Source organism: Caretta caretta, chromosome 4, assembly GCF_965140235.1.
Source record: "Caretta caretta isolate rCarCar2 chromosome 4, rCarCar1.hap1, whole genome shotgun sequence".
Classification (NCBI taxonomy): domain Eukaryota; kingdom Metazoa; phylum Chordata; order Testudines; family Cheloniidae; genus Caretta; species Caretta caretta.
The window spans coordinates 135,358,948-135,386,225 of NC_134209.1; the positions used below are offsets into that span (position 1 = coordinate 135,358,948).

Here is a 27,278-nt window from a genome sequence, read left to right on the forward strand (position 1 = left end):
AACAAAACTTTTAAAAAACTGATTTTTTTTTTAAAGGCAGAGTTCAGAGTATTTCTCCCCTTACCCCACATTTCAATTTCTGGTTTCCACCTAACCTGACCAGAAGTGATTAAATACCATGTGAGACTGCTCTCAAGAATTTTGCTGGGGGGGAAATCTCAACAGGAAACACCAGAAATCTCTTGAGAACTTTTTCTCATAAAAACTTGCAGCCCAGTATGGATGGCAGACTCTGGAGATAGGTAAGTATCAGAGCCCAAACCCTGAATCCTTTTGAGGTGCTGAACAAAGTAAGAAAGAAACAGTGCTCAGACACTATATTTAGCTCTAAATGATTCCTTACTGGGAAAAACAGATTAAAAAACAAAACCACAACAAGCTAAACTGCTATTGATCCTTCACTGAAGTTTCACACTAACCATACTACAGTTTAATTACACAAACCAAGATAGACCCTTTCCAAATATAGAACCAGTGCTTGCAATCATGCAATACTAGAAACTGGGAGACAAATACCCAAGAAATCCAAGGATTGATTTTGGAATCAATATGGCAAAATAAAAGTTGAAACAGTGGGATTTTCTAGTTAAATATATAAAATGAAAGTATATAAGATACTTCCCCTAATTACTAGAACTGAGTATAAGACAACAAAGAAAAGAGAGACACAGCAGAAACCAGCCTCAAACAATAATAATAATAATCTTGCACCCAACGCCTGAATCAGAAATGGGGCAGCAATGGGACATGATTTGTTACATTAAACCTCTCACCTACCAAGCACTGTAAGATCTGTGCTACTCACAAATATTTGATGTATCAACTCTGGCAACTTTTGTCATGCCAGTAAACTTGTTTGAGGTTGGCCACAGAAATCATATGACCTTAGTTACATCACCCTTAGTGTCAGTTACAAAGGGAACTTCTTCGGGCTGTTTCTATTTGTCCTGTTATGGGAAATCCTGAGTATGTCAAAAGTGATGTAATGCTTGTCGATGAGGTTAAGATCCTGGGGGCTGGACAGCAGCCAGCCTCATAGCCCCTCTGAACTCTGTATGCTGGATCCAACAGCTGCTTATTCTGCTCTTTGCTTCTTCCAGGGAGCTTCTCTCGTACATGTATTTCAGTGCAGGTACTCAGAGTGAACAGAAACCCTTCTGCACGATATTTAGTTTGGACTTATGCTTTTGAAACACAAGACACTTCTCAAAAGTAAATCCTTCTTAGTTTGTTGTGGGGGGTTGGTTTGACTCAACCACATGATCAGAGTCAGGTGATGGAATTGGGAACAAAAACTAAAAAAAGGACAAACAGTTAGCTGTAGGAGCTTAGCAGCTGCTCTCACTTGGTGAGGAGCCGTGACTCACTTGGAAAATGGGTTCATGTCCCAGGTCTCTGCTTTGGAGTTTAGGTGTAGCTTGTTTGATGGGTGAGTAACTACTTTTAAAAATGTGACACTTGTTCTTTCTGGTCTAGAAAGATACTAGTTATGATTCTAAACTGTTGCATTGGGATAACGAAGGGGCTTTGCATTTTCATACAGTTCCTGGTTTCTGAAGCAATGTATAACAGCAGGGGAAAGGGTGAGGGTACAGAGGAAAGGAAAACAGGCTGAAAAGACATGATTAAAAACATTTAGTCTTGCAATTGGATATAAATATATACAGCAACACTCAGCTGGCACAATGGCCCTGAAAAACAAATATGGCTGGACCCATTGCTCAGCTAAGTTTAAATATTTTGGAAGAAAGACTTAGAAGTTGAACTAAATCCTGAATAATCAGGAAAGTACTTTGCTTGCAGAATTGCAAAAAAGCAGGAGGAAGTGTTAGAAAATGACCCTTGCAGCTCCAAGGTACACAGAATAATCAGAGTCTTTCTGCAAAGTAAAGCATAGATATTGAACATACTGCAAGAGGTTTTTACATACTTATCTTTCTGTTACAACAGATGACATGCTATGGGCAAGATGTCACCCTCAGATACACAGCTCCCAACGAGTTCAATGAGAGTTGCTTTCATGTATCTGAGGGCAGAATGTGTCCCTCTTAAGTCTATAAACAAATATTTTAGATTAGTTTTAGTATTTTTACTGTTGGGATTCCAAGAACTTTGTATTCTTTACAATATGTATCATATTTATGCCAAGTGGCGTTGTCTGTCCGCAAGGTGGAGGCCTATACCTTTAGATTGTAAGCTCTTTGCGGCAAGGACAGTCTTTTTGTACTGTCTAGCACCAGGGGGCTCTGGGGCATGACTGGTGCTCCAACACACTACTGGAATACAAACAAATAATACATCCTGTTACTCCACTGAAACAGGCAGGCTTGCATTTTTAAAGCGACGTACCAGGGTGTTAAGCTGCTCAAATAACTAACTTTGTAGTTTTATCTGTCTGTCAAAGATATAACACATAAATGAGCAAGACTTGCAGTCCCTGCTCTGCCAGGAGTTAAGCAAATATGGATGCTCTCCCACTCAGAAGCCACTTGTTCACCTTTTCATTCTTTAGTAAAACAAAGGTTTCAGAGTAACAGCTGTGTTAGTCTGTATTCGCAAAAAGAAAAGGAGTACTTGTGGCACCTTAGAGACTAACCAATTTATTTGAGCATGAGCTTTCGTGAGCTCACGAAAGCTCATGCTCAAATAAATTGGTTAGTCTCTAAGGTGCCACAAGTACTCCTTTTCTTTTTTAGTAAAACAAAGGGGTTTTTTTTTAATACTCCCCGAGATATGTAGCTTCTGTTTTGATTTATTTCACTTGGATTGAATGATTATTTTCTCCAGCTTTGCAGACAATGTATGGGGAGGGGGGCAAAGGTAGGAAATTCAGCAAACCACCAGGCTTCATTTGCAAACTGTAGGCTAAAGAATGCCTGCCTTACAAATCAATGGTTGCAAATACTGGAAGTCAGGAAGAATTTGGCTCTGTAATTGAAAGAGTTCAGTGAACTTCCAGGACAAATAAAGGCTGTTTGGTCAATGTTGGGGGCCTAGCTGACATGAGTTGTCCCATCTTCAACACTTTCTGGAGGTCTTTCAGCTGTATTTTTAGTGATCTTTTTAAAAAAATCATTCCTTCCATCTAGAAAGCAGAATAAATCACCAAATTTGGTAAATTAAAATTTTCAATAACCATTTCAGCACCAAATTTCTAGAATGTTGGATAAAAACTACTTTTATAAAAGCACAATTTTTGTGAAAAATTAAACTGCAGCAGTTTTGTCAAATTTTGCTAACCCCCCCTGCAGTTTTTGAATAAAATAGCTATTTTCAACAAAAGATTTCATTTTAAAAATGTCAACTGTCCTGTGCAATCCAGGGAACTTAAATCTACTTCAGTACTTGTGGCTTGAAGACAAACTTCCATGGCAAGACAAACATCCAGGAGCTGTTCTGCAGCAGGTCATACTACGTGATCATAATGGTTCCTTCTGAAAACTTACTCCAGGAGAGCCCAATAGCATGCTAGAGCCAATGCACATACCAATGCACCACTCAGCTTACTATGAAACCCATTTAACAAAACTGGAATTGGAACCAGGGCAGCTCATTGGCATGTGTTCCCAAGGGGAGAAAATTGACTTCAGATTTTAAGGTAAACTGAGTCAAAACAGGGGAACTTCATGCCTAGGTCTTTGGTCAAGGTATGGACACCAAAGTGCTCTTCCTTAAAGGTACTGCAGAATTGCTGTTTCTGATTAGGATCAGCATTGAATCCCACACATCTCAGAAGAGCAGCCATCAGAGGAAATAATCAGGGCCATGGAGGAAATGAGTCCTAGCAAGACCCCCGGCTCTGATGGTCCACTGATAGAATTCTATCAAAGTTTCAAAGCAATTCTGGCCTCTGAGCTCTAATACATTTATGAAGATGCCTTCAAGAAAGGTACATTATCGCCTACTCTGAGGGAAGCCCTAATTGCTGTAATACATAAACCAGGTAACGATGCACAAAAGTGTAATAGCTATAGACCCATCTCTTTAATCAATATTGATATAAAAATACTTTTACAAATATTGGCTAAGAGATTTGAAAAAATGAGAGATATGGTTCACTCTTATTGGGTGGGATTTAATAAAATATGCATGGTTCAGATAACACACGTTAGTTGATTAATGTTATGGCATTCAACACTCTAGAAATCTCAATGCAATCATTAAATCATTTCACTTGATGCAAAGAGAGCTTTTCACAGAGTGAACTGGCAATGTCTGTTTCTTACCCTGGATAAATCCTTTATTTCATGGATAAAGCTGTTATATTCCAAACACAACTCTTGTATCCTAACAAATAGCACAATATTCACAAACCCCGTCCTTGATTGGTTTCAGGGAATCAGACAGGGATGCTCCCTCCCCCGTCCCCTGTTCAATCTAGCATTAGAACCACTTGCAATACTAATTAGGGAACACCAAGGGATTCAAGGGATCAAATCAGGGTCTCGAGACAAAAATCCTTCCCTATGCAGGTAACATCCTCCTAGTTATTAAAAATCCAGATCAATCCATTCCAAATATCCTGCAAACATTAGATAACTTTGGCAAATTTTCTGGCTACAAGATAAATTGGGATAAGTCAGAAGCAATGAAGATCTCATTGGATCTAGTTGGAAGTGACTCTCCTAAAGGGACATTTAGATGGCAACAGACAAACCTCAGATATCTTGGCATCCTGTTCCCTAAGGAAATTAGAGACGTAGTCAAGGTTAACCTAGCTGCATTAATCATGCCCTTATCAAACAATTTCAATAGATGGCAGGCACCAACTCTCTGCCTTTGGGGACCAATAAACAATCACAATGAATGCCCTTCCCAGGATCCTTTTTATTCTGAATTCCCTCCTTATCCATATTCCTCACTTTTATTTTACCAAAATTGACACCATGTTCAGTGCTTCTTGTGTGGTGCTGGTAACAAACCCAGGCTTTCCTTACAGAGATTACAGCTCTCTGTCAAAACAGGTGATTTCAGATTTCTCAACTTTGAATTTTACCATCAGGCAATAGTTCTCAGCCAAGCAGCACAGTGGCTCATTCCCTCATGCTGTAGAGGCCTGGATTGGCTCTGTCTGGAAGCAGAATTGGTTGCTCCTTTACCCCTTTCCAATGTGCTGCCTTGGGATTATTACTGATTCCCTAAAGAACAACCACCAACTATTGTGGCAGCCAAATATACTTGGTGTCCACTGTTGACTAAACTTAAAAATCACCCCTTTTTATGTATCAAGGCCTCTATCTGGGATACCTCAAAATTATGTAAAACCCCATCATTTGGCCAGATTGTATTAGGAAAGTGACTTACTGGAAATGACACCTTCCTCCCTTTTACAATATTAAAAGAAAGGTTCAGGCTGGAGACTAAGGAGGAATGGCAATATATCCATCTGAAACATGGCATCTCCCATCTGTTTGGCCCCATTGCCTGCGCTACCCTTGACTACCTGAACTGCTTTCACTTCTCCAAATATTACTCAGGCTGCCACGACCTATGGCAACACTCTATGCACACTTGGCTAGCAAATTTGAATTAAACACGGATTCCCTAAAAAAAAAAAAAAAGCAATGGGAGGAGGAACTAGGCCAATTATTGTCTGCTAACCAGTGGAAACACATTTTAACCAGTTCTCCAAACTGTTCCTTCGACCTCCATTTAAGATTAATCCAGCAGAAAATCATATGGATGATGCATGGATCCCTCGCCCACTATTCAAAACATGTGCTAACTTAACCCATATGCTCTGGGAATGCTCCGATACCCTTATGTTTTGGGCAGAACTTAATTGCAGAGATAATTTTCTTCCTATCAAATAAAATCGTGTTACAAGAGAAACATATAATCTTAAAACTAATGGGTGTTAATTAGAAGTTGAATAAATCTGAAAAGCTTTGGCTCATCAGAGCACTAATAATTGCTAAAAGCCTAGTATCACAAAACTGGAAATCCAAAAAAACACCAACAATTGAAGACTGGAGCATAGACATTATAAGCTTGGCCACCATGGAAAGAACTGTATACTGTAACAGAAATACCCAAGAAAAATTCTCAGATATGAGATGCTTTCCTGGAAGTATCTGAATGATCCTATTAAATGCATGGTCCCTGTTTCTGACCCCCCTCCTCTCTACCCTCTCCCTTCCCTCCCTGTATGTATGCCCCTCCTCTGAACTTTGCTTCTATTCTTTATCTTATTTTAATAATTTTACTTTAACCAGTTGGAGTTTTATAAACAAATTGTGTTTGTAAATTGTGTAATACAAATAATTGATTTATATTTTGATTACATTTGCTATACATACATATATATGATTACATTAATATTTTATATAATTAAATGTTTCAAATATAGCTAAGGTGAAGTAGCAAATGGTTAATCTATTATAAAAAGTGTATGTATTATGAGAAGTTTACCTACAGTTTGTTATTTCTGTATATAAATTTTAAAAATTTAATATGAAGTTAATAGGAGAAAAACGTCTCAGTACTGAGAAAGCCTGAATGGCCTTGGTTACACTGCAATCTAATTTGCTACAGAAACTTTTATTGCATAGCACCCCAAATGTGCTAAGCACTGAATATGCTCCTAGGAAAACATGCCATTAAGAGCTTACAATCTTAACAGGCTAGACAAACAACAATCAATACGGAGCACGCATGGAGAATGGTTAAGATGTTAGGTACTCCTTGGCTTAAATATTTTTAAATTGTAGATCTCAGATTCCAAATCAACAAAGAAGTTAGTAAAAAGAAAAGGAGTAAGGATAGCTCAGTGGTTTGAACATTGGCCTGCTAAACTCAGGGTTGTGAGTTCAATCCTTGAGGGGGCCATTTGGGATCTGGGGCAAAAATCGGGGATTGGTCCTGCTTTAAGCAGGGGGTTGGACTAGATGACCTCCTGAGGTCTCTTCCAACCCTGATGTTCTATGATTCTATGATACTTATGGCACCTTAGAGACTAACCAATTTATTTGAGCATAAGCTTTCATGAGCTACAGCTCACATGCATCCGATGAAGTGAGCTGTAGCTCACGAAAGCTTATGCTCAAATAAATTGGTTAGTCTCTAAGGTGCCACAAGTACTCCTTTTCTTTTTGCGAATACAGACTAACACGGCTGTTACTCTGAAAGAAGTTAGTGTCAGTGTAACTCTAACCTCTGTAAAGCACAGAAGAGTTTCCTTAACAGTTTTCATATGACTAAAAGTCCAGAGTCTTAAAGGTTAACCGTCAATGGACCCATTTGTTCAGTTGTATGATTCTGTTGTAGAAATTAAATTCTGTATTTTAGTTGTATTTCTCAAATGTCTTTAGGTTGCAAACCAGCTGAATTCCCATGAGGATGGTGTTGTTTGCGTTACAGTAGCCCCAGCAGTCCCAGCTGATTGCAGCCCCATTATGCCACATACTGTACAAAAACATAGTAAGAGAGAGTCTCTGCCCTGAAAAAAAAATCACCATCTAAATAGGCAAGACGGAAAAAGGGTGGAGGGGAAAAGAAGCTCAGAGAGGTGAAGTGTCTTGCCTCGTCCCACTCAGCAGGTCAGTGGCAGAGCTAAAAGTATAATCCTGGTCTCCTGACTTGCAGTTCAGTGCCATCCCCACTAAACCATGCAGCCTCCCCATGGTGTACATGTCCTGTTATTTCCATAGCTTATACCTCTGATGCAAACTGATCCATTCACTTCCTTGAAATTGAACATTGCAGCAGTTCTTAAATGTTGTTTAAACTTGTCCTTTCCACTGCAACTTACATTTAAGTTCCACACACTCCCTTTATGCTGGAGCCTCCGAAATGGGTGCTGATTAGGACAAGGTGGGTAAACATCAGGTTAAGCAGAGGAAAATTCAATAAGTAAAATTACGGTGTGTGAATCACTGGCTTATTCTGAAAATTAAGATGTTATTTTTTGTACTACACACTTCAACAATATCTTAGTACTGGATATGATCTACTATCAAGAGCTGTCCATTTATTCAAATTGAAATTCCCAGCAGCTTATGACAAGAATTTTGTTTATGTTTAATTAATTTCTCTTAACACCAGCACAATAACTTGTGAGCAGTTTTTGGACATTTTGTATCTATGCCTGATCCAGCTTCCAGACACTGATGTAACAATGAAGATTCTTTGGCTAAGGCGTTGAGGAGGCGGGAACAAAGAAATCCATTAGTCTCATAATTGTGTTTTACTTCTTTGAGGTATCAGTTCACACAATTTCAGCAGCAGCAGTTAGTTATTGTAAAAAGTACCTAAAAAATCCCCACGCCAACTTCCTGATCTATTGCACTCCCTCCTTCTACACTGATGTGACAGCTGTTGTTGTTTTTTTGAAATGCCTTAATCATTATGTTGCTAAATTTAAATCTTGCTACTCTCCTTGCTTTTTAGTTTAATGGGTCTTTCTCCCCTTCAAGGATGGGTATCAGGGCCAAAATGGCTACTCCCAGGTCAAAGTCTTGTAGATTTCACTTTTAACAAGGAGACATATTTTAACCTATTACATGTAACAGCAAAGCAAACTGAACTGCAATCATTCCTGCAAGATTCTGAGGAATCCACCTCTCCAAACACACAAAGCTATGCAGTGTAAAAGCAAAAGCATTAGGAACCTTACAGAATAGAACCTTTCAGATGCTGATCCAAGCATTGTACAGATGGTGATATAGTTCAGAATTATGATGCCCTAAAGGTGACCCAGTGAGGAAAAAGGAGGCTTTTTGCATGCAGAATTGTAGATTATATTTTTTAAAATGGATCATCCTCCAATGAACAGCTCCTGCAATTCAAATATAATGCTGGGAGTGCTATTTGTTCTGCCCCAGGTACTGTGGATTGCCTGCAGATACTTCCACAGTATCCAGTATGAGACTCATCCCATTTCTAGGAAAATAGGAATTGCTAAAGTGGTGGGCAGGGAAAAACACTTTGAAGAGTTTCATGCCATGGGGAGGTCTCCTTCAGTTCAAGCACATACTTATGATTGGTTAGTAGTTCAGTCCATAATTTAGGAGTGCTCTTGGGTTCCTCACTGACATTAAGCTTTCACACAGCAGCATCTATAAGTAATGCTTTCTATCATCTCTGGTTGGATCGGACTCTCCATCCCACCCTGGCAGACAATGAGCTGATCATCTTTGTCACCCCTCCTCGGGACTACAGCAATACAATATGGCTCGCCAAGAAATCGCCAGCCCTTTGGAGACTCCAACAAAGTACAGAACATTGCAGTTCATCTGCTCAGCACAATGGGCTACCGCAAGCACATCAAACCTCTTCTCCACTCTCTTTAAACCGGCCTCCCTGAGAATATTCAATCAAATCTGAACGTTTTGGGCCTTATCATCAAAGCACTCAATGACCAGGTCTGGGATATCTAAAAAGATCACCTAAAGCACCATGATGAAGACTGTGGTTGACAACTTCGCTCCTTAGGTACAATGGAACTTTCTAGTATAAGGGTAAACCTCATCTATGCATGAGACATAGCTTTCTCAGGAGGCCAGTCCAATCTTGGAATGAACTCCCCCAGGAACTAAGGTCCATCATAAACCTCATCACCTTCAACTCCAAGTGTAGAATGCACTTCCGTGACCTGCCTTCTCCAATGTAAACACCAAGCAGCATGGACATTAAAAATCCTACCAAAACACTATGCTGTACACACAATTCTCTCCCTGGGGAGGGGATATGAGAGAGAATGAACCATGTAAGTTACAGATGTTAGGCACATCCCTTAATGCACTAGTGGAAGGCACTCAGATATCCTGTGATAAGAACAATATAAGGAATAAAATGGAATGGACCAGACCACATGTCCACCTAGTTCAGTACCTGTCTCCAACAGTGGGCTTCAGAGGAAGGTGTAAGAAACCCCACAGTGAGCAGATGAGGATAATTCACCTCCCATTAACTATTAGAGATCAGGATGAGATTTAGAGATTGACATGAGCCCTGAAACATGAGGTTCAATATACCCTTCAATACCTGTTATTACAATTCTAGATATTCTTGTTATTCCTATAAATATCCAGTCACTTTCTGGATTTTATATTCTTGGCCTCAACAACTTCCTGTGGCAATGAGTTCCACAGTCTACCTATGCACTTTGTGAAAAATATTTTCTGTTATCAGTTTTGAATTTGTCACTTAATTGAAGGTCTCCTTGTGTTATGAGATGGGGAGAATAGAAGCACCCGAGTTACCTTCTCTAGACCACTAATTATTGTATATACTTTTATCTAGTTTGCTTCTCTCTGCATCACTCTTTGAGCATAGTGGAGAAAATGTTTCCAAACAAACATCAAAAAAGCAAATGGATTTGGATTAACTGCTAGATAAATGAGACTCCACCGAGTTGTCTCCCCACATGGAGTACACTATCTGAGCCACTAACAACGACTTTTTCCCCTCTTAGGTATTGTTGTTGGACAAATGACCACTGCCCAGGTCTCTACGGGATCACCACTGACATCTGCTGGTGTTTCGTCAGCTGCTCCAAATGCAACCACTGTCAGGGTCTCTACGGAATCAACTACAGCTGTGACAGTAACAGCTGAAATGCTGTCAACCACTGCAAACCCCACGGAAACTACAGGGGTGCCATCTGCCACAACCGTATCCACTATTCCAAATGGGACCACTCTTCAGGTTTCTCCCGGACGAACATCAGCTGTGACAGAGTTGGCTGGGGTAACATCAGCTACCCCCGATGGCACAACACCTACCAGCATGCTGTCTACTGCTCCAAACGTGACAGCATCTGCTGGGGTTCCATCAGCCACTCCGTTCGTAAACACCATGGATTCCACAAACTGCAGTGCAGTGAACACGACAGCGTGTACAGCTTGTTCACCAGGAACATTTCCCAGCAATGGTAAGATTCAAAAGTTTTCCCTCCCAGCTGCAGCTCTCTTACTTTGTCTATTGAGGTGATTGCAAAAGGGACAAAAACTGGGTGTGTGATTTTATTTTTTATTGCTGTATCATGCTACAGAAAAGGGCTCAGATTTTTCCCCCTACTCATTTTTTACATTAGGACATGAGGCCTTGTTCACCCTGTCTAACCTGGAGGACACTGTGGTTGATTGAAGAAGTGGTAGGATTACAACCTAAAAACACAATGCCAGTGAAACGTAGCTAATGGGGAGGGGAAGTGATTCTAAGTATGGTAGATACGAACAAAAACAATTTCAAACTATTTGCTCCAAACAATTGGAAAGAAACCGCTGTTAAAGATTCAGTATTCCTGCCCCTTCAATTAAGTGCTGAGAGTGCTCCCAGTCCACCTCTGTTACACCGGAAGCCCCTCAGAGACTTGACATTTCTGATTTTCTAAAGTAAAAACTATCAAACAAGAAAAATAAGCCTTTGCAGACTCCTTTCATACCCTTTAAAGAAGCAAGAAAGGGCATCCTGCTTCCCCCTTTCCAGGTCACCTTTAAGGGTGAGTGTGCGCTTTCTTTCCCATTTTTAAGCTCACTTTTTTAGGCAATAAGAATGAATTAAAAAGCTCCAATGAATATAAAGACCAGAAACAGATGGCAAATGTCTCCACTAACCAGCCTGTTGGTGGGGACCTCATCTCCATCTCTACACAATGCTGAATACCTGCTCTCTGCTAATGCCTAAAGTATTAAGAATAAGGATTCATGTTCCACAATGAAAAAATCACCCAAAAGGAAATTCTCCTTAATACCACATGTAGTCAACCTATGGAATTCACTAGAGAAGGAGATCAGTTGAATAAATACCATAGTTTTATTTTTAAAACCAGACTGGATGATGTTAGGATCGATAATAAAACATGTATCAGGGCATGCTAAGAGAGGGATAACCAGCTCTGATGCTTCGAGGCATGAGACAATCTCTGCAGAGGTCAAGAACTAATTGCCCATACCACCGTATACAACTTCGCACAATTGGGTCCATTATAATCTTTCCTGTCCCACATGCTCTGTTGCAAAGTAGCAGGCATTGGTTCCTGCCAGAGGAACGATAACAGATTTGATGAACCAAGAGCTAGCATGGCAAATCCTACATAATTATTCTAAGTAGATTAAACTGGTTTTGTAGAGTTAAGACTGATAGAATTTTTATGATGTGGGAATAGTCATGTAGTTTCGCATGCCCAGAAGACTTTCTTCTTAAGGGAGAATTCTCTACTTTGGGGGTTTCTGCTTCAGTTCTATTTCCTGCTAAATTTACATTAATCAATGATAAAAAGTAATTTTTTAAAATTATTTTTTAGAGTGAGAGTGAGGAAAAACTTCCTGGTCTCTCAAATTAAAAATAGCCTTGTTAACTACAAAGATTCCACAATGGAGACAACAGATTTGAGGCCCTGGACTATAACATACTCTCTGTTCAGCAATTGTTCTTGTGCCAATCTGAGCAGATTCCAGTACTCTGGGATTATTAAAATCTGATTTTTAATATTAAATTCAATATTTTTTCTTTTCTATCCTACCGTGTTATGTATGGTGACCAGATAGCAAGTGTAAAAAATTGGGACGGGGGTGGGGAGTAATAGGTGTGTATACAAGAAAAAGCCCCCAAAATTGGGACTGTCCCTATAAAGTCAGGACATCTGGTCACCCTAGTGTTATGTGAGGATACATTTTTTATATATATTTTGTCTGAGGCCCCTTAGACAAAGATATTTCTACATTCATGATATTGATCTGTGGTTTAAAAACTGGTGTTTTATCTTTGGATACAAATGTCATTTTTAAAAAAATTTTTATTCTGCTTTAGAGACATTGGGTTGTTTCTGCTGCTCAGAGGGCTCCTGTGCAGACCCTATTGATTGCATATCCTGTCCAGTTGGTCACTATCAGCCTCTAGCCGGACAACGGTCATGTCTGCTTTGCCCACAAGGATATTACACTAAGTAAGTCTCTAGACCACTGTTGTGATTGGGATTGTATTTTTGGTTAGGCACAGATTGTGTATTCTCTCTCTCATTACAATGGGGTCTACTACTTTGTGTTTGTACAGGTGCCTAGCCCAATGGGCTCTTGTTCTTGGTTCGCCCTTAGGCACTACAGAAATAAACATGATTAATAGTAATTTCCTGGAATAGGATCTCTTTTGCTGCCCCCAGTTGGGCTGCAGGAGCAGTGTTAATGGGGTTTCCCAACAGTAGAAAATGTAAGATTTTACTTAATCAAAAACTAAGGGTATGTCTACACTATGAAATTAGGTTGATATTATAAAAGTCGATTTTATAGTCGATTGCGTATGTCCACACTAAGCGCATTAAATCTGCGGAGTGCGTCCTCACTACTGTGGCTAGCAAAGACTTACGGAGCGGTACACTGTGAGTAGCTATCCCACAGTTCCTGCAGTCTCCGCCGCCCATTAGAATTCTGGGTTAAGCTCCTAATGTCTGATGGGGCAAAAACATTGTCACGGGTGGTTTTGGGTACATGTCATCAGTCACCCCTCCCTCTGTGAAAGCAACGGCAGACAATTGTTTTGCGCCTTTTTTCAGTGCAGACGTCATACCATGGCAAGCATGCAGCCCTTTCAGCTCACCGACACCGCCGCTGTTGTGTCCTGGGTGCTGCTGGCAGCAGACGGTGCAGTAGGTCTGCTAACCATAGTCATCCACCACTTCCGCTGCAACTCTGCTCTCTTGCGGCTTGGAGGATCCATTCTGATCCTCCTGGGTGCTGCTAACCATCGTCATACACCGCTTCCGGTGCAACTCTGCTCTGCTGCTATTGTCTCAATAGCGAATTTCTCCATGTTGTCTGTCATGGGCTCTCGGGTACGTGTGTTCTTCCTTGGGAAACGTGCACGGTGCTAATCGTCATTCTCCACCGTTTCCACTGCAAGTCTGCTCTCCTGAATCCACCTCGCAGGTCCTCTCGTCATTCTCTATAAATATCTATTCTTGTGGCATCCATCATCAGCCACCGCTTCCGCTGCAACTCTGCTCTCTTACTCTCCTGCAGACGGCATACCACAGTAAGCATGGAGCCCGCTCAGATCACTGTGGCAGCTATGAGCATTGTAAACACCTCACACATTATCTTGCAGTATGTGCAGAACCAGAACCTGCAAAAGTAGGTAAGGAGGCGACGGCAGTGTGGTGACGAGAGTGATGAGGACATGGACACAGACTTCTCTCAAAGCACGGACCCTGGCAATTTAGCCATCCTGGTGGCAATGGAGCAGGCTCATGCCAAGGAACACCAATTCTGGACCCAGGAAACAAGCACAGACTGGTGGGACCTCAGTGTTGCAGGTCTGGGATGATTCCCAGTGGCTGCGAAACTTTCACATGCGTAAGGGCACTTTCATGGAACTTTGTGACTTGCTTTCCCCTGCCCTGAAGCACAAGAATAGCAAGATGAGAGCAGCCCTCACAGTTCAGGAGTGAGTGGCAATAGTCTTCTGGAAGCTTGCAAGGCCAGACAGCTACTGGTCAGTTGGGAATCAATTTGGAGTGGGCAAATCTACTGTGGGGGCTGCTGTGATCCAAGTAGCCAATGCAATCACTGAGCTGCTGCTATCAAAGGTAGTGACTCTGGGAAATGTGAAGGTCATAGTGGATGGCTTTGCTGCAATGGGGTTCCCTAACTGTGGTGGGGCAACAGATGGAACACATATCGCTATCTTGGCACCAGACCACCTTGGCAGCCAGTACATAAACCGCAAGGGGTACTTTTCCAATGGTGCGGCAAGCACTGGTGGATCACAAGGGACGTTTCACTGACATCAATATGGGATGGCCGGGAAAGGTACATGACCTTTGCATCTTCAGGAATTCTGGTCTGTTTGAACAGCTGCAGGAAGGGACTTACTTCCCAGACCAGAAAATAACTGTTGGGGATGTTGAAATGCCTATAGTTATCCTTGGGGACCTGGCCACTGATTACGCACAGCCAGACACCAGGGCGATTAGAAGAGCACAGCTGGGCATCCTGGGCATCAGAGAAGCTTTGAAAAACAGTTTCATGACTGGCCAGGCTACGGAGTGAGAGGTCTGTTTGTTTCTCCTGGATGAAATCCCACCCCCTTGGTTCACTCTACTTCCCTGTAAGCCAACTGCCCTCCCCCCTTCGATCACCGCTTGCAGAGTCAATAAAGTCATTGTTGTTTCAAAATCATGCATTCTTTATTAATTCATCACACAAATAGGGGGATAACTGCCAAGGTATCCCAGGAGGGGTGGGAGAGAAGGGAAGCACCGGGTTGGGTGGTGGATGAGGGGAGGAGGGAAGGACAAGGCCACACTGCACTTCAAAACTTATTGAATGCCAGCCTTCTGTTGCTTGGGCAGTCCTCTGGGGTGGAGTGGTTGGGTGCCCGGAGGCTGGCCCCACCCCTCCCCGCATTCTTGGGCATCTGGGTGAGGAGGGTATGGAACTCGGGGAGGAGGGTGGGTGGTTACACAGGGGCTGCAGTGGCGGTCTGTGCTCCTGCTGCCTTTTCTGCAGCTCCACCAAATGCCGGAGCATATCAGTTTGATCCCCCAGTAGCCTCAGCATTGCATCCTGCCTCCTCTCATCATGCTGCTGCCACCTCTCATCTTGCTCGTCCCTCCTGTCCTCACGTTCGTTTTCTGCTTTCCTGGACTCTGCCATTGTTTGCCTCCATGCATTCTGCTGAGCTCTTTCGATGCGGGAGGACTGCATGAGCTCAGAGAACATTTCATCACAAGTGCGTTTTTTTTCGCCTTCTTATATGAGCTAGCCTCTGGGACAGAGATGATAGTGGGAGCGTTGAAACATTTGCAGCTATGGGAGGGGGGAAAAAAAGGGAGAGTAGTATTTAAAAAGACACATTTTAGAGAACAATGGGTAGACTCTTTCACGGTGAACCAAGCTGTTAACATTACATAGCACATGTGCTTTTGGTACAAGGTCGCATTTTGCCTCTTATATTGAGGGCCTGCTGGTTTGGTGTGAGAGATCACACACACACAGGGTCGGGCAACAGAATTCGGCTTGCAGGCAGCCATGGTAAGCCACAGTCTTTTGGCTTCTTCAACCTTCAGAACATGTGGGAATGGTTTCAAACAGCAGTGCCCTCCTTTCCCATACCAAGCACCCGTTGGGTTGGCCATTTAAAAAGGAGGGGCTGTACTGGTCGTGAATGCATCCCAAGTCTTCAAGGCAAATTAATCATTAAACGTGCTTGCTTTTAAACCATGTATTATATCTACAAAGGTACACTCACCAGTACCTGCTGCTGTGCGCTATCCTCCTCCTCATCCCCAAAATCCTCATGCCTGTTGCGTGAGACTCCACCTCTGCAGGTGTACACGGACAGGGGTGGGGTAGTGGTAGGGGCACTCCCTAGAATTGCATGCAGCTCATCATAGAAGCGGCATGTCTGGGGCTCTGACTCGGAGTGGCCGTTTGCCTCTTTGGTTTTTTGGTTGGCTTGTCTGAGGTCCTTAATTTTCACAAGGCACTGCTGCGGGTCCCTGTTATAGCCTCTGTCCATCATGTCCTTGGAGATTTTGGCAAATATTCTGGCATTTTGTCTTTTGGAACAGAGTTCTGATAGCACAGATTCATCTCCCTATACAGCGATCAGATCCAGTACCTCCCGTTCGGTCCATGCTGGAGCTCTTTTGCAATTCTGGGACTGCATGGTCACTTGTGCTGATGAGCTCGCTGTGCTGGCCAAACAGGACATGAAATTCAAAAGTTCCTGGGGCTTTTCCTGTGTACCTGGCTAGTGTATCTGAGTTGAAAGTGCTGTCCAGAATGGTCACAATGGAGCATTCTGGGATAGCTCCCGGAGGCCAATACCATCGTCCACGCAACCCCAAATTCGACCCGGTGATGTCGATTTCAGCACTAATACCCTTGTTGGGGAGTACAAAAATCGATTTTAAGAGCCCTGTAAGTCAACAAAAATGGCTTTGTCGTGTGGACGGGTGCAGGGTTAAATCAACCTAACGCTGCTAAATTCGACCTAAACTTGTAGTGTAGATCAGGGCTAAGGCTGGGAACCAAGAGATGTGGGTTTTTTGCTCCAGCTCTTCCACAAATTTCCTCCTGGGTAACTCAAAGGAGTCTTTCAAACTCTCTCTCTGCATCTTAGTTTTCCTATCTGTAAAAGGGGATAGTATGTCACTGGCTCAACTACGTGCTGTGAGGCTTAATTAATGATTGCAAGGTGCTACCGTGACTATCAAAATGCCTACAAATACATGTGTTGGCCCAAGAAACCAGTCCTCAGGTTGTCCAGACTTCATAGGCTAAGTGGGATCTGTGGTATAGTGCAGTCTTGACTTGGTTGCAGCTGTAATTTGTCTGGCCTCATCTGCTTTATCTTAGGTCTCCTGTAGAAATTAGACCTTTTCCTCGTGTGCATGGTGGGTTGTGACTCACTGATCAGCTGTGTGCAAATATTTCATTTGGAAGCATGTATTGGCCATTTACACACATTAGACATATACAAATGTGTACAGGCAGCCTCAGAGCTGCAGAATGCATTAGAATACTTTAATAAGAAGTCCTGTCACTGGGTGCCAAAAGCTTCAGCTGATTATGGTTGAGCAGCTAATTCTTCCTTCAACACAGTTTATGAAACCCCCCATGGATGGTGGAGGGCTCTGCATAGCTTGTTCTATTGGTGACTTTAATTTAAGGCAGGGGGTTGGTCCCGTTTCAAAGGCCAGACTAGATTCTTGCAATTAAGCTATTACAATGGCCACAATTGGACTCCTGAGCTAGAGATTAAGAGATTACCAGGTTTCTCAATTTTACCAGTGATGCCTTAATAAGGATCTCACAGTTCCAAGAACAAATGTTTCTGCCACTGAATCTATGTCTCCTAATTTTTACCTTTAATACAAATCTCAGCTGGAGCTAGCTGCTAGTCCACTGCAATGTGAACCTGCATTCAGTGCCTCTTTCCCCCAGCCAGGTATGCAATGAATTCTACCAGGCCTCAGAATCAGTAACAACATGATATATCTGATCAGAATGCAAGTTCCAAGGTGGCATTAGTAATAGGGGATGGGAAAAGATACCTAAGGGGTCATGGAGGAGAGGGATCAAACTGAGAAGGAAATTCCTCATTTAGAAAAGTGGTATGATTTGGATCTGCCTATAAGAAACACATTAGCCAGTATATGCACCTCTTCTCCTAAAAAAAAGGAGAGAACATATTTCATTACCATCCCCAGCTCCTGTTCAGGTCTCATTTAGGCTGTATGGCCAAGATTTTCAAAACTGGATACCTCAAGTTAGACTACTAAATCCTTGCTGAGGCTTCTATTGAAGTGACCTGATATTCAAAGGTGCAGAATATCCACTAGCTCCCATAAAAATCAATGGTAGATGCTGAGCATTCTGCACCTCTGAAAATCAGGCCTCTCACAAGCCTGAGTGTGGACTTAGGCTCCTAACTTCAGGCACCCATTTTAAAATCTTGGCCTAACTACCTTGAGGGTGGGACTTTGTAATCTTGTTCTCCCAATACTTATCTGTAAAGCTTGCAGCGAACTGCAGGAAATGCATAAACAATCTCTAGTATTAATGCAATCGAGAACTTCATTTCTTAACTGAATGTTTAAAGCTCAGGCTAGTTCCAGTTGGGTTTCCTCCCCGGAACTGCCTCATCCTCCTTAAACTATTTCTTTATTTCCTAGAGATGCACCAGATACAAGCAAACAAATAGGTCTGCCAAGCTCAGAAGCCTCCATTTAAGCAGCTTAAATTTGACTGAAGCTTTTTTCCTCATGAAACATAGATAAAACTGAACTAACTTGATTCAATTCTCTTTTTAGTTTAGTGAAAAGTGTTGCATGCCTACCCTGTCAGCCTGGCTCTTATTCCAATGAGTCCGGGGCAGCAGCTTGCAGACCATGTGGAAAAGGTATGCTTTGACTCTTACGCACTTCCAAGGTGTGCTGTGATGCCAGAATGTACAAGATTTTTCTTATAACTGGTTACAGTAACAGATTACTTAAAAGAAAAAGTAGCATTTAGTAACAGGATTGTTTTTTCAGACCAAAAAACTGAACTATGGATTCCATTTCCTTTGACTGTTCTAATATATTTTTCTAATTTGATGGGAAAATTGCCATCAAACCATGCATATCACCTTGTTCTTGTGTGTAACAAAATAGCTTATGCTCCCCCTCACACCTGTACTAGCCTGTGATAACGTTCCTGTAGGGTCTCTCTCTCTCTCTCTTCAGGTCCTCTTGATTTTCTTCAGGAGGGGAGGCCAGGTGTTCATGTACCCCGATTAGAGTAAGTTCCTCCTACTTCAGATGACTAGGTCAGAAGCACAGTTGCCTTTCCTCAGTCCAGGCAAAATATCCCTCCTTATAGCTTTTGTATGGGAAGGTAGGACAGCAACTGCACATCCTTGAGAACTTGCTGATAGCCTATACCCAAACCTGCACTTTTGTCAATAGCCTTTTTCACCTTCACTTGATTCAATGTAAAATGGGGATGGAGCACTCTGTGCAATACCAGAAGCTCTGCAGGGCCTACCTACCCATCACAGGTGCACAAAGTGTCACTTTGCAGTTCCTGACAGAGTTTTAAATCTTGGCAATAGCACTAGATTGAAGTGGAGTGTCAGAGCCTCCTAGATGTCACACTAGTATTGCAAGGTCATTATGATTCTCCCCTGGTTTTAGGCTCCTTAAAAAAATTTTCAAACACCCCTCTCCCCCAAATCACTGTCAGGAGAACACACAACAAGATTTTACATGTCATTGCTGAGACTCATCTTAACTCTTTGTAACCTTGATAATTGAGTGACTGGTGCCATTACAGGGAAGATTCCTCTTTTCTGTTTTTTTAGGGTATTTCAGCTTCCAGAAAAATTCAGCATTCTGCATGCCCTGTCCACGTGGATCATTCTGCAAGTAAGAAATACATATATCATTTTTCAGGGGTGTGGGAAAGGGTAGTAGGATTCTTTTACTATTGGCAAATGATTCAAGACACTAATTCAACTGGCAAAAAGGGAGGCATCCTTGTTTTTCACGCTGATCGATGAATATCTCCGTACTGAGCAATGTTTTAAGGGGGATCTGCCTGTTGGAGAGAGTCTCTTAAATATTCCAATATTCTGTTCTCCTTAACTGAAATTGACACTGTAGTGAACACTGACTTAAGGTAAAAGATCCTAAAAATTCAGTGGGTCAGTGATGATGAGTGAATGGTGACCCTATACATGAATTTCAGTTGTGCCATGAGGCTGGCTCAGTGATGGTGCAATGGCAACATATTTAGCTGCTGCATGGGAGGTTTCAGTTCAGGATTCCCCTTCTACCCAGACTACGCTGTCATGTGGCAGACAAGCAGCCAACAAAAGTGAATAGAATTAGAAACTCCCATCAGTTGACAGTCACACCGCAGTCCAAGATGTGGTTTTATATTAATGATTAAACTCCCTGGATAACAAAAGAGGTGAAGAGGGCAGCAGATAAACTCCTCGGTGCAAAGGCATGAGAATAATTTTGGATGGAGAGGAACTTGAGAATTCACTATCAAAAATTCCTCAGGGGGAAGGAAGGGTGAGAAAGAAAATAAGTAATAATGAGCTGGCAAATACTGGCCTTTTGTTTTAAGAAAACTGGGGCATTTGGTGATTAACTCTATTTGTGATGAGCTTGGATGCTGAGAAGTTATCAGAACTGATTAGTGTTCTGTGAAGGTTTCACATCCCATAAGGCCACTCCCCTTTTCTTTCTCCCTTTCCCCGTTGTTGCCTTTTCTTTTGATGTGTACCTTTAGGCCTAGGCTTTGTCTACAGTAGGGTGCCAGCCACTGGAATATAAATCCCTACTGTAGATGTGCTGTAAATTGCGACTTGCATTGGTGTAGCTTACCTCAGCTACAGGGGTCTGCACTAGAAGTTTGTACCAATGCAGCCAAACAGCTGGCTAAAACCCTAATATAGACAAAGGCCTCAGCTCTTAATTTAAGGCCTGAAGGGGAAATAAAGCTAGCATTAACATCCAAATAGTTTAGACCTAGTCAGCTTTTGCTCAGCGTCATGCAGTTTACATGCTGTATCAGATGATTCAGCTAGAGTTCAGCTATATTTCTTTCCTCTCTCAGATTTCTTTTCCTCTCTCCTCTTCTCTCCAAAGTACTACCAACTGCAGCAAGTGTACAATGTGCCCCACTGGAGAAGAGGCCCTTGGAGAAGCATCTGAAGAATGTGCACCTTGTCTGCCAGGTAATTTAATTAAAAGAAGGGAAATGCAGCTGATATTCTGGCTGAGGACAATAAGCTTTATTTAGAGAATAAAACTTGCAGATGGTTTTGGCTGATCTCTACTTGCAAACTGGCCAGCAGCCGGCACCTATTCTCAGCAACAATGCTGACATGGGTCTATGGGCTAGCGTTTGCAGGACACACCATTTCATCATTAATGCAGAAGAGTTCTTGCAACTTTTATTTCTACCACGCTGGCAGGAAAACTGCTTTCAGCACCAGTACATCAGGATTTTGGCTGGTAATCATGGTCAGCAATGGGTTTGTTCGCTAGTACCCTAGGTTGGTTACAGCAGACTCAAAACCACTTCTACTTATTCCTGGGGGAATTCTGTGTCAAAAAGTTAAAAATTCTGCACGCTATTTTAAAATTCTGCATATTTTATTTGTCAAAACAACACAATATAATTGTGTCAGTTTCAATTATTTTGGTAATTTATTTCAAAATACCTGTCAGCAAGTATGTCTGTAACAATGCAGACCAAAAATAAAATAGTTCAAGAAATGTTTGTTTGACAAATGGACTCCCTATTAGGCATATTAATACAGAACATTGAGTAATTCATTTGAACTACAATACAGAAATGTATTTCCTGCCCCTCTCAGAAGCAATGCAAAGGCTTAGGGGAATCGGAGTAATGGAGGAGCTGAGGAAGAGGGAAGGATCCTGCGAGTGAACCTGGAGGGTTGTTGGGTGTGGGTGGGAGAAGTATGGAACAGTTGTTTTTTGGGTGGGGAGAGGGATTATTATGGAGTTGGGGAGCCTCCCCTATGCAGACCCTAGCTGACCCCTAGCCTCTTCCATTCCCTCAGGCACATCTGCCCCATCCTCATATGGCCCTGTAACCTCCCTACCCCTTGTGGCCCTGCAGCCCCCTTCCCATACAGTCCCTGTTTCAATGCTGTCACCCCACTAGCTCCTGAGCCCGTCTGTCCCCAGTGCAACACCCCCCCCCAAGAACCCCAAGTGCCCCACTCTGTCCCTCCCATGCCTCCTTACCTGGCCCCACTGTGAGGAATGCAGCCTCTTTCCCCTCCCAATCCACTAGCTGGCTGCTGTCTCTTCTGGCATCACAGCAGCCCTTGGTAGGCAAAAGTTGTAATTGCAGCACCTCTCCAACAGAATCTATATTCTATATATCTATAGAAAAAGAAATCTGCGGGGGACATGAATTCTGTGCATACACAGTGGCACAGAGTGTGATGACATGTAATCCCTGACTGATACAGCTGTGCCAGCAAAAAAACCCCTAATACAGTGCTTTTGCCTGTATAATTTATTTTGTTCACAAGGGATGAATTAAGCTGTATGGGCAAAAGCACAGTCACTAAGTGCTCCATCCACTAGAAGAGCTTTGCTGGGATAGTATGCCGGTATTCTTATGCCAGTACTCACATTGTAGACCTGGCTTAAATCTATAAACAAGCAGTTCATGAAGGGGAAAATTAGAAAAACGTGATTTCTAGCCTCTATTCAATACTGTCTCATATAAACACCAAGCAACATACGAGTCAGTGATACGGCATTATGCTACAGCCCCTGTAGCAGGGCTAAAAATCACCAGGAAGTTCCATAGTGAAGTAGTGCTTTCAAACACACAAGATACATTAAATGCAGCAAACATACAGCCCCACAATTTTAAAGACCCATAGTTCTTATGAACATTGAAGTTCAGAAAATGAAAAAAAATTAATCATCATTTAACAATTTTTAAACAGCTATCAACTTTCAGTTGGATAGGAGAAATGGATTCAAACCACAATTATAGACAAACACCTCTGAACTTTGGATCCAGCGTAGAACGTTGCAACTTGTTCTCATCATTGGTTTTGAAATATGTGAAAATGCAGAATAGTATTTCCCTGTTTTCTACTGAACTCATGTCTCAAACTTACTCTATTTGCCAAGTTTAAAAATGCAGGTTTCCTCCCTCTTCCCCAAGCCCATGTGTTCTTTTAGTTTTCTCTGCCCATCACCATAGAAAGACCAACTGAGAGCCCAATTTTTGCTTCGTGCATTAAATGTTTTCATCAGTTTTCCTCTCTCACTCCTTTAAAGCATAGGTCAACCATGCACTGATACCAAAAGCTCCACTAATCTAGTCCTACCCCTCATTTTGTGCTTCTTTTGATTTGTAGGTACATATAAAGGCGCCAGCGACAGCAAATGTGAGATCTGCAATATAGGAGAATACCAAGTACAAAGGGGCAAGGAGAGCTGTGACAAATGCCCAGAAAATTATTACTGTCCTGTAAGTCTCTCTAAGCCGCAGCAGTGGTCTGTCTTACCAAATGTAGCTGATCTGTTACAATTAACACCATCTTTATTCAATCCCCTTCCTTTGTAGCGTTCTTTTGGTTTTTCATTTAAAAAAAAAATGTAAACACAGCCATGTTAGAGAGGAGTAGTCACAAATGTTAGCCACCTCTAGAGTCACGTACCTATCCTTGCTCCACACATGAAGCTTCCACTGATCCTCCATTGGGAGTTTTGTGGGAAACTAAAGACTGGAGAGTGGCCCATTAATTGTGTTACTTGAAATATGGGCAAGGCAGTGTAACAGACCTGTTGCTCTAAATCCTACAAGTAATGGTGCCATCCTGAGTGTACCTATGCATGACTTGAGTCTATTTAACCAACCTGAAGTTACCACTTTTCATTTGCTGTAAATTTCAGGCAGGGGTTCTCAACCTTTTTCTTGCTGAGGTCCCTCTCAACATGCTATAAAAACACCAAGGCTCGGTGGGGGAGGAAGGGGTAGCTCAGGGTTCTGGGCTGGGGTGGACTCTTGGATATAAACAGTTTTACTTCATTTAGGGGTCCAGGGAGGGAGCGCCACCTCCACCCCCTGACTCACTCAGGTGGTCACCCAGCCTGTCTGGGCTGTGTGGGGACACAACCAAAAAATATAACTCAAAGGGGGGACTCAGTTCAAAAAGTTTGAAAACCGCTCAGGGTGCAGCTAGGGGCTGTGTATGGGCGGGGGGGGGGGTCTCCCAGTGCAGCTCTCAGTTTCAGGGGCGGGGTGCTGGGGCACCCAGCTTCAGCCCCCACTGCTCCTGGCTTATTTAGTGTCCTGCACCATGCTGAGCAGTGTCAGTGCTTAACAAATAATACAGTCTTACCTGTCTGATGAAGCTACCTATTTTGTATTTTCAATTCCTTAGAGCCCAGATGTGAACCCAATTGCGTGTCCTTCTAATGCCTTCTGCCCAGCTGGGAGCACTCAACCACAGTATTGTATGGAAACATTTCTTTATAAGGCAGGAAACTCTTGTGAACTGGCTCCTCTAACCATTGTACTACTAGCCGTTTCTTCAGCAGGTGAGTAGTATTTATGTTATAGTAAAAGTGGAATACAATCCACCTGCAACTTGGGTAACTTCTTGATTAAACAAGTGGAGGTGTTCCCTTGGTGGTATATTCTTGACTAGTTTTCTGACATCTTCATTTCTTGTGTGGGTTCTCTTCTTTTGGCCACTGCTTGTTCCTTGCATTTTTGTTTTCAGAGGAATTAATTCTGTGTCCCTTAATTATGGTCCCTCCTAGGATTCTTTAGCCTATTTTCATTAGATTTCTTAATATCCCTAAAATATTGTCCGAAAACACAATAGTACATTATGATAAAAGTATGGGACAGCAGCTTTAAAGACATAAGAATAGCTTCCGGGGTTGTAGTCCAATCTCTAGTCACCACTTGCCTATCGAGGGTGTAACATTTGACAGAAGTCGGTGGATTGTTCTTTACAGCTGTTACATATTGGCACATTTCTGAAGCAGGCCAAAGATGCTGCCTGTGCCTTGGTGGAGGGTGCCCTAATAATCAGAGGAAAAGAGGCTGAACACCTAATGACACACTGTGATCCATTTAGAAATTCTATGATGAGATGGCTTGGCCATTCAACAAGCTAGATATAGCCACTGAGATGAAGAGACAGACTTAAAAGGTCTAGTCCTGTCCTGGTAATAGAATAAGGCTCTGCAAACATCCATCAAATGTAGCTTGCATACATCAGGAAGAACACTGGTGCTTTACTCAGCTAATCAGGTGAAACTCTAGAGACCACCTTAGGGATGAAGTTAGAGTGCAGTCTCAGAAACACCTTGTCCCTATGAAAGGATGAGTAGGGAGGTCCTGCTTTAAGGGTTTGTAGCTCGCTGATTCTGTGCTGAGGTGATGGCCAATAGAAAGACAGTTGTGAAGCTAAGGGGATTATGGAGGACAGAGCTGGTTGGGAAATTTTCAATGAAACTGATTGTCATCAGTGATGCCTAGTCATTACACAAAGTAAAAACTATTTCCCCATGCTAATTTTTTCCCTACTGTTACTCACACCTTCTTGTCAACTGTTGGAAATGGGCCATCCTGATTCCATTGTTTCTTTGACTACAAAAGTTTTTTTTCTCCTGCTGATAATAGCCCACCTTAATTGATTAGTCTCGTTACAGTTGGTATGGCAACACCCATTTTTTCATGTTCTCTGTGTATATATATCTTCCTACTGTATTTTCCACTGCATGCATCCGATGAAGTGGGTTTTAGCCGACGAAAGCTTATGCCCAAGTAAATTTGTTAGTCTCTAAAGTGCCACAAGTACTCCTCGTTCAGTATACTTAGAGTAACTCCACACACTCAAAGGGCAGGTCTTCGTTCATGGCCTACTCCTTCCTAGGCATGCCTGATACTTAGAACCATGATGCTCTACACAGCATCACCGCCAAGGCCACAGATCTAGCTGCCAAGTCAGAGGCATTCATTACTGCCTGTAAAGCCAATTTGGCCTTCCTTAATTATTTTCCCAAGTTCCTCCCTGCTGTCATGTGGGTGTTTTGAGGGGAAAAGTGTCATCATCGATCCCAAGTCAAAAAAGTTATGAGGGTTTTTATGAAGGGTTTGATGAAATTTAGCCAAAGCTAAGAACTAGCAGGTCATACATGTATGAGGTTCTGTCTTGCTGCCACGGGCAATAAGAGGGAACTCAGGGAGGGTCACAGCCACCCTATCCTGCACAGCCCCAGTGGACACTACCATAAAAAAAAATAAAATAAAAAATCTGATCTCGTGCATCAGGTATATGTGCATCTACAGTGGGATCCACACTGATACATATTCAAAAAAATGGCAGTAACAGCATTGCCAATTTTCCCAACTTATACAAGATTGTTTTGGCCCCTATTTCAGGAGCTCTTGCTGGCCACCTGATGGTGTGGAGCTCCCAGCTTCTTCCCAAACATTCCACTTAATTCTGTGTGCCCCCTCCAGCCCCAATCTCCGCCATCATGAGCTCAGCGAATAATTCTGCCCTCTTCTCTCCCTCCCCCTACCTCTTGTCCCTCAGTGCTCCTCCAAGGGTTCTTCTCTTCCACTCCCCACCCAGGCCTTGGACAACATTTACAGTGATCCCCTTCTTAGGCATGGTGTTCCAGGGATGGGACGGGCGCACAAAATGTGTGTGCAGGGAGCAGAATGACCCGCTCTTCACTGAGGGAGAAGAGATGCCCAGACTTGCTGAGCTTCTACTGCTTCCTTCCCAACCCGCCTTAAGAGAATGGTGTCAGCCACTCCTTTTCCTCCTCCCCCCAAACCTCCCCTAAGCTTCCAAGAGGAAAGGGGAGAGCTTTGCCAGCTTCCTGCAGCAGACCTGATTAGCTGCTCTTCCCCAGGAGGTGGGGATGTGGTGAAGGCAGCCAGTCAGATGGGGTTTTGCCTGGCCGAGACAGGAAATCATTTGAAGGCTGGATCGTCTCCTCCTTCAGCTCCTTGCCATGCTGGTTCCAGCAGGAGTCAAAATAGCATTTCAAGAGTCGGGAGCCCTGTATGTTCAAAAGTTGTCATGAAAGTAGCAGTTAAAATAGGTATTTGGCAGGAAAATATATTAAAAAAAGGCTTGTGTGAAAAAGACTGTCCAGGTTGGCCTCACCTCCTACCACTCTTGGGCTTTTCCATCAGAAATGCTTTTGAAGAAAACCATTCAACACTCAGTTAAAGTAGCCTGAACGAGGACTAAATAGAAAAATACCAAATTCACAAGAACTAGGGAATATTTCATAAAGGTTTATGGGA

At 42.5% G+C, this 27,278-nt stretch overlaps 1 protein-coding gene across 2 annotated transcripts in view; it reads left to right on the forward strand.

Annotated features, from left to right (window-relative positions):
* The first annotated feature begins 1,246 nt into the window (after window positions 1–1,246).
* Window positions 1,247–27,278, forward strand: part of LOC125636245 (uncharacterized) — a 37,509-nt gene continuing 11,477 nt past the window's right edge. Inside the window, exons 1-8 of one of the 2 annotated variants that reach the window (XM_048849103.2) lie at window positions 1,247–1,429; window positions 10,415–10,873; window positions 12,754–12,889; window positions 18,758–18,846; window positions 19,789–19,852; window positions 21,086–21,174; window positions 23,353–23,465; window positions 24,382–24,538. In XM_048849103.2, coding sequence (XP_048705060.2) covers window positions 1,375–1,429; window positions 10,415–10,873; window positions 12,754–12,889; window positions 18,758–18,846; window positions 19,789–19,852; window positions 21,086–21,174; window positions 23,353–23,465; window positions 24,382–24,538 — 1,162 coding nt within the window. In that variant the 5' untranslated portion in view covers window positions 1,247–1,374. The remainder of the gene's footprint in view (window positions 1,430–10,414; window positions 10,874–12,753; window positions 12,890–18,757; window positions 18,847–19,788; window positions 19,853–21,085; window positions 21,175–23,352; window positions 23,466–24,381; window positions 24,539–27,278) is intronic. The other variant, XM_075128106.1, reaches the window with a different exon arrangement.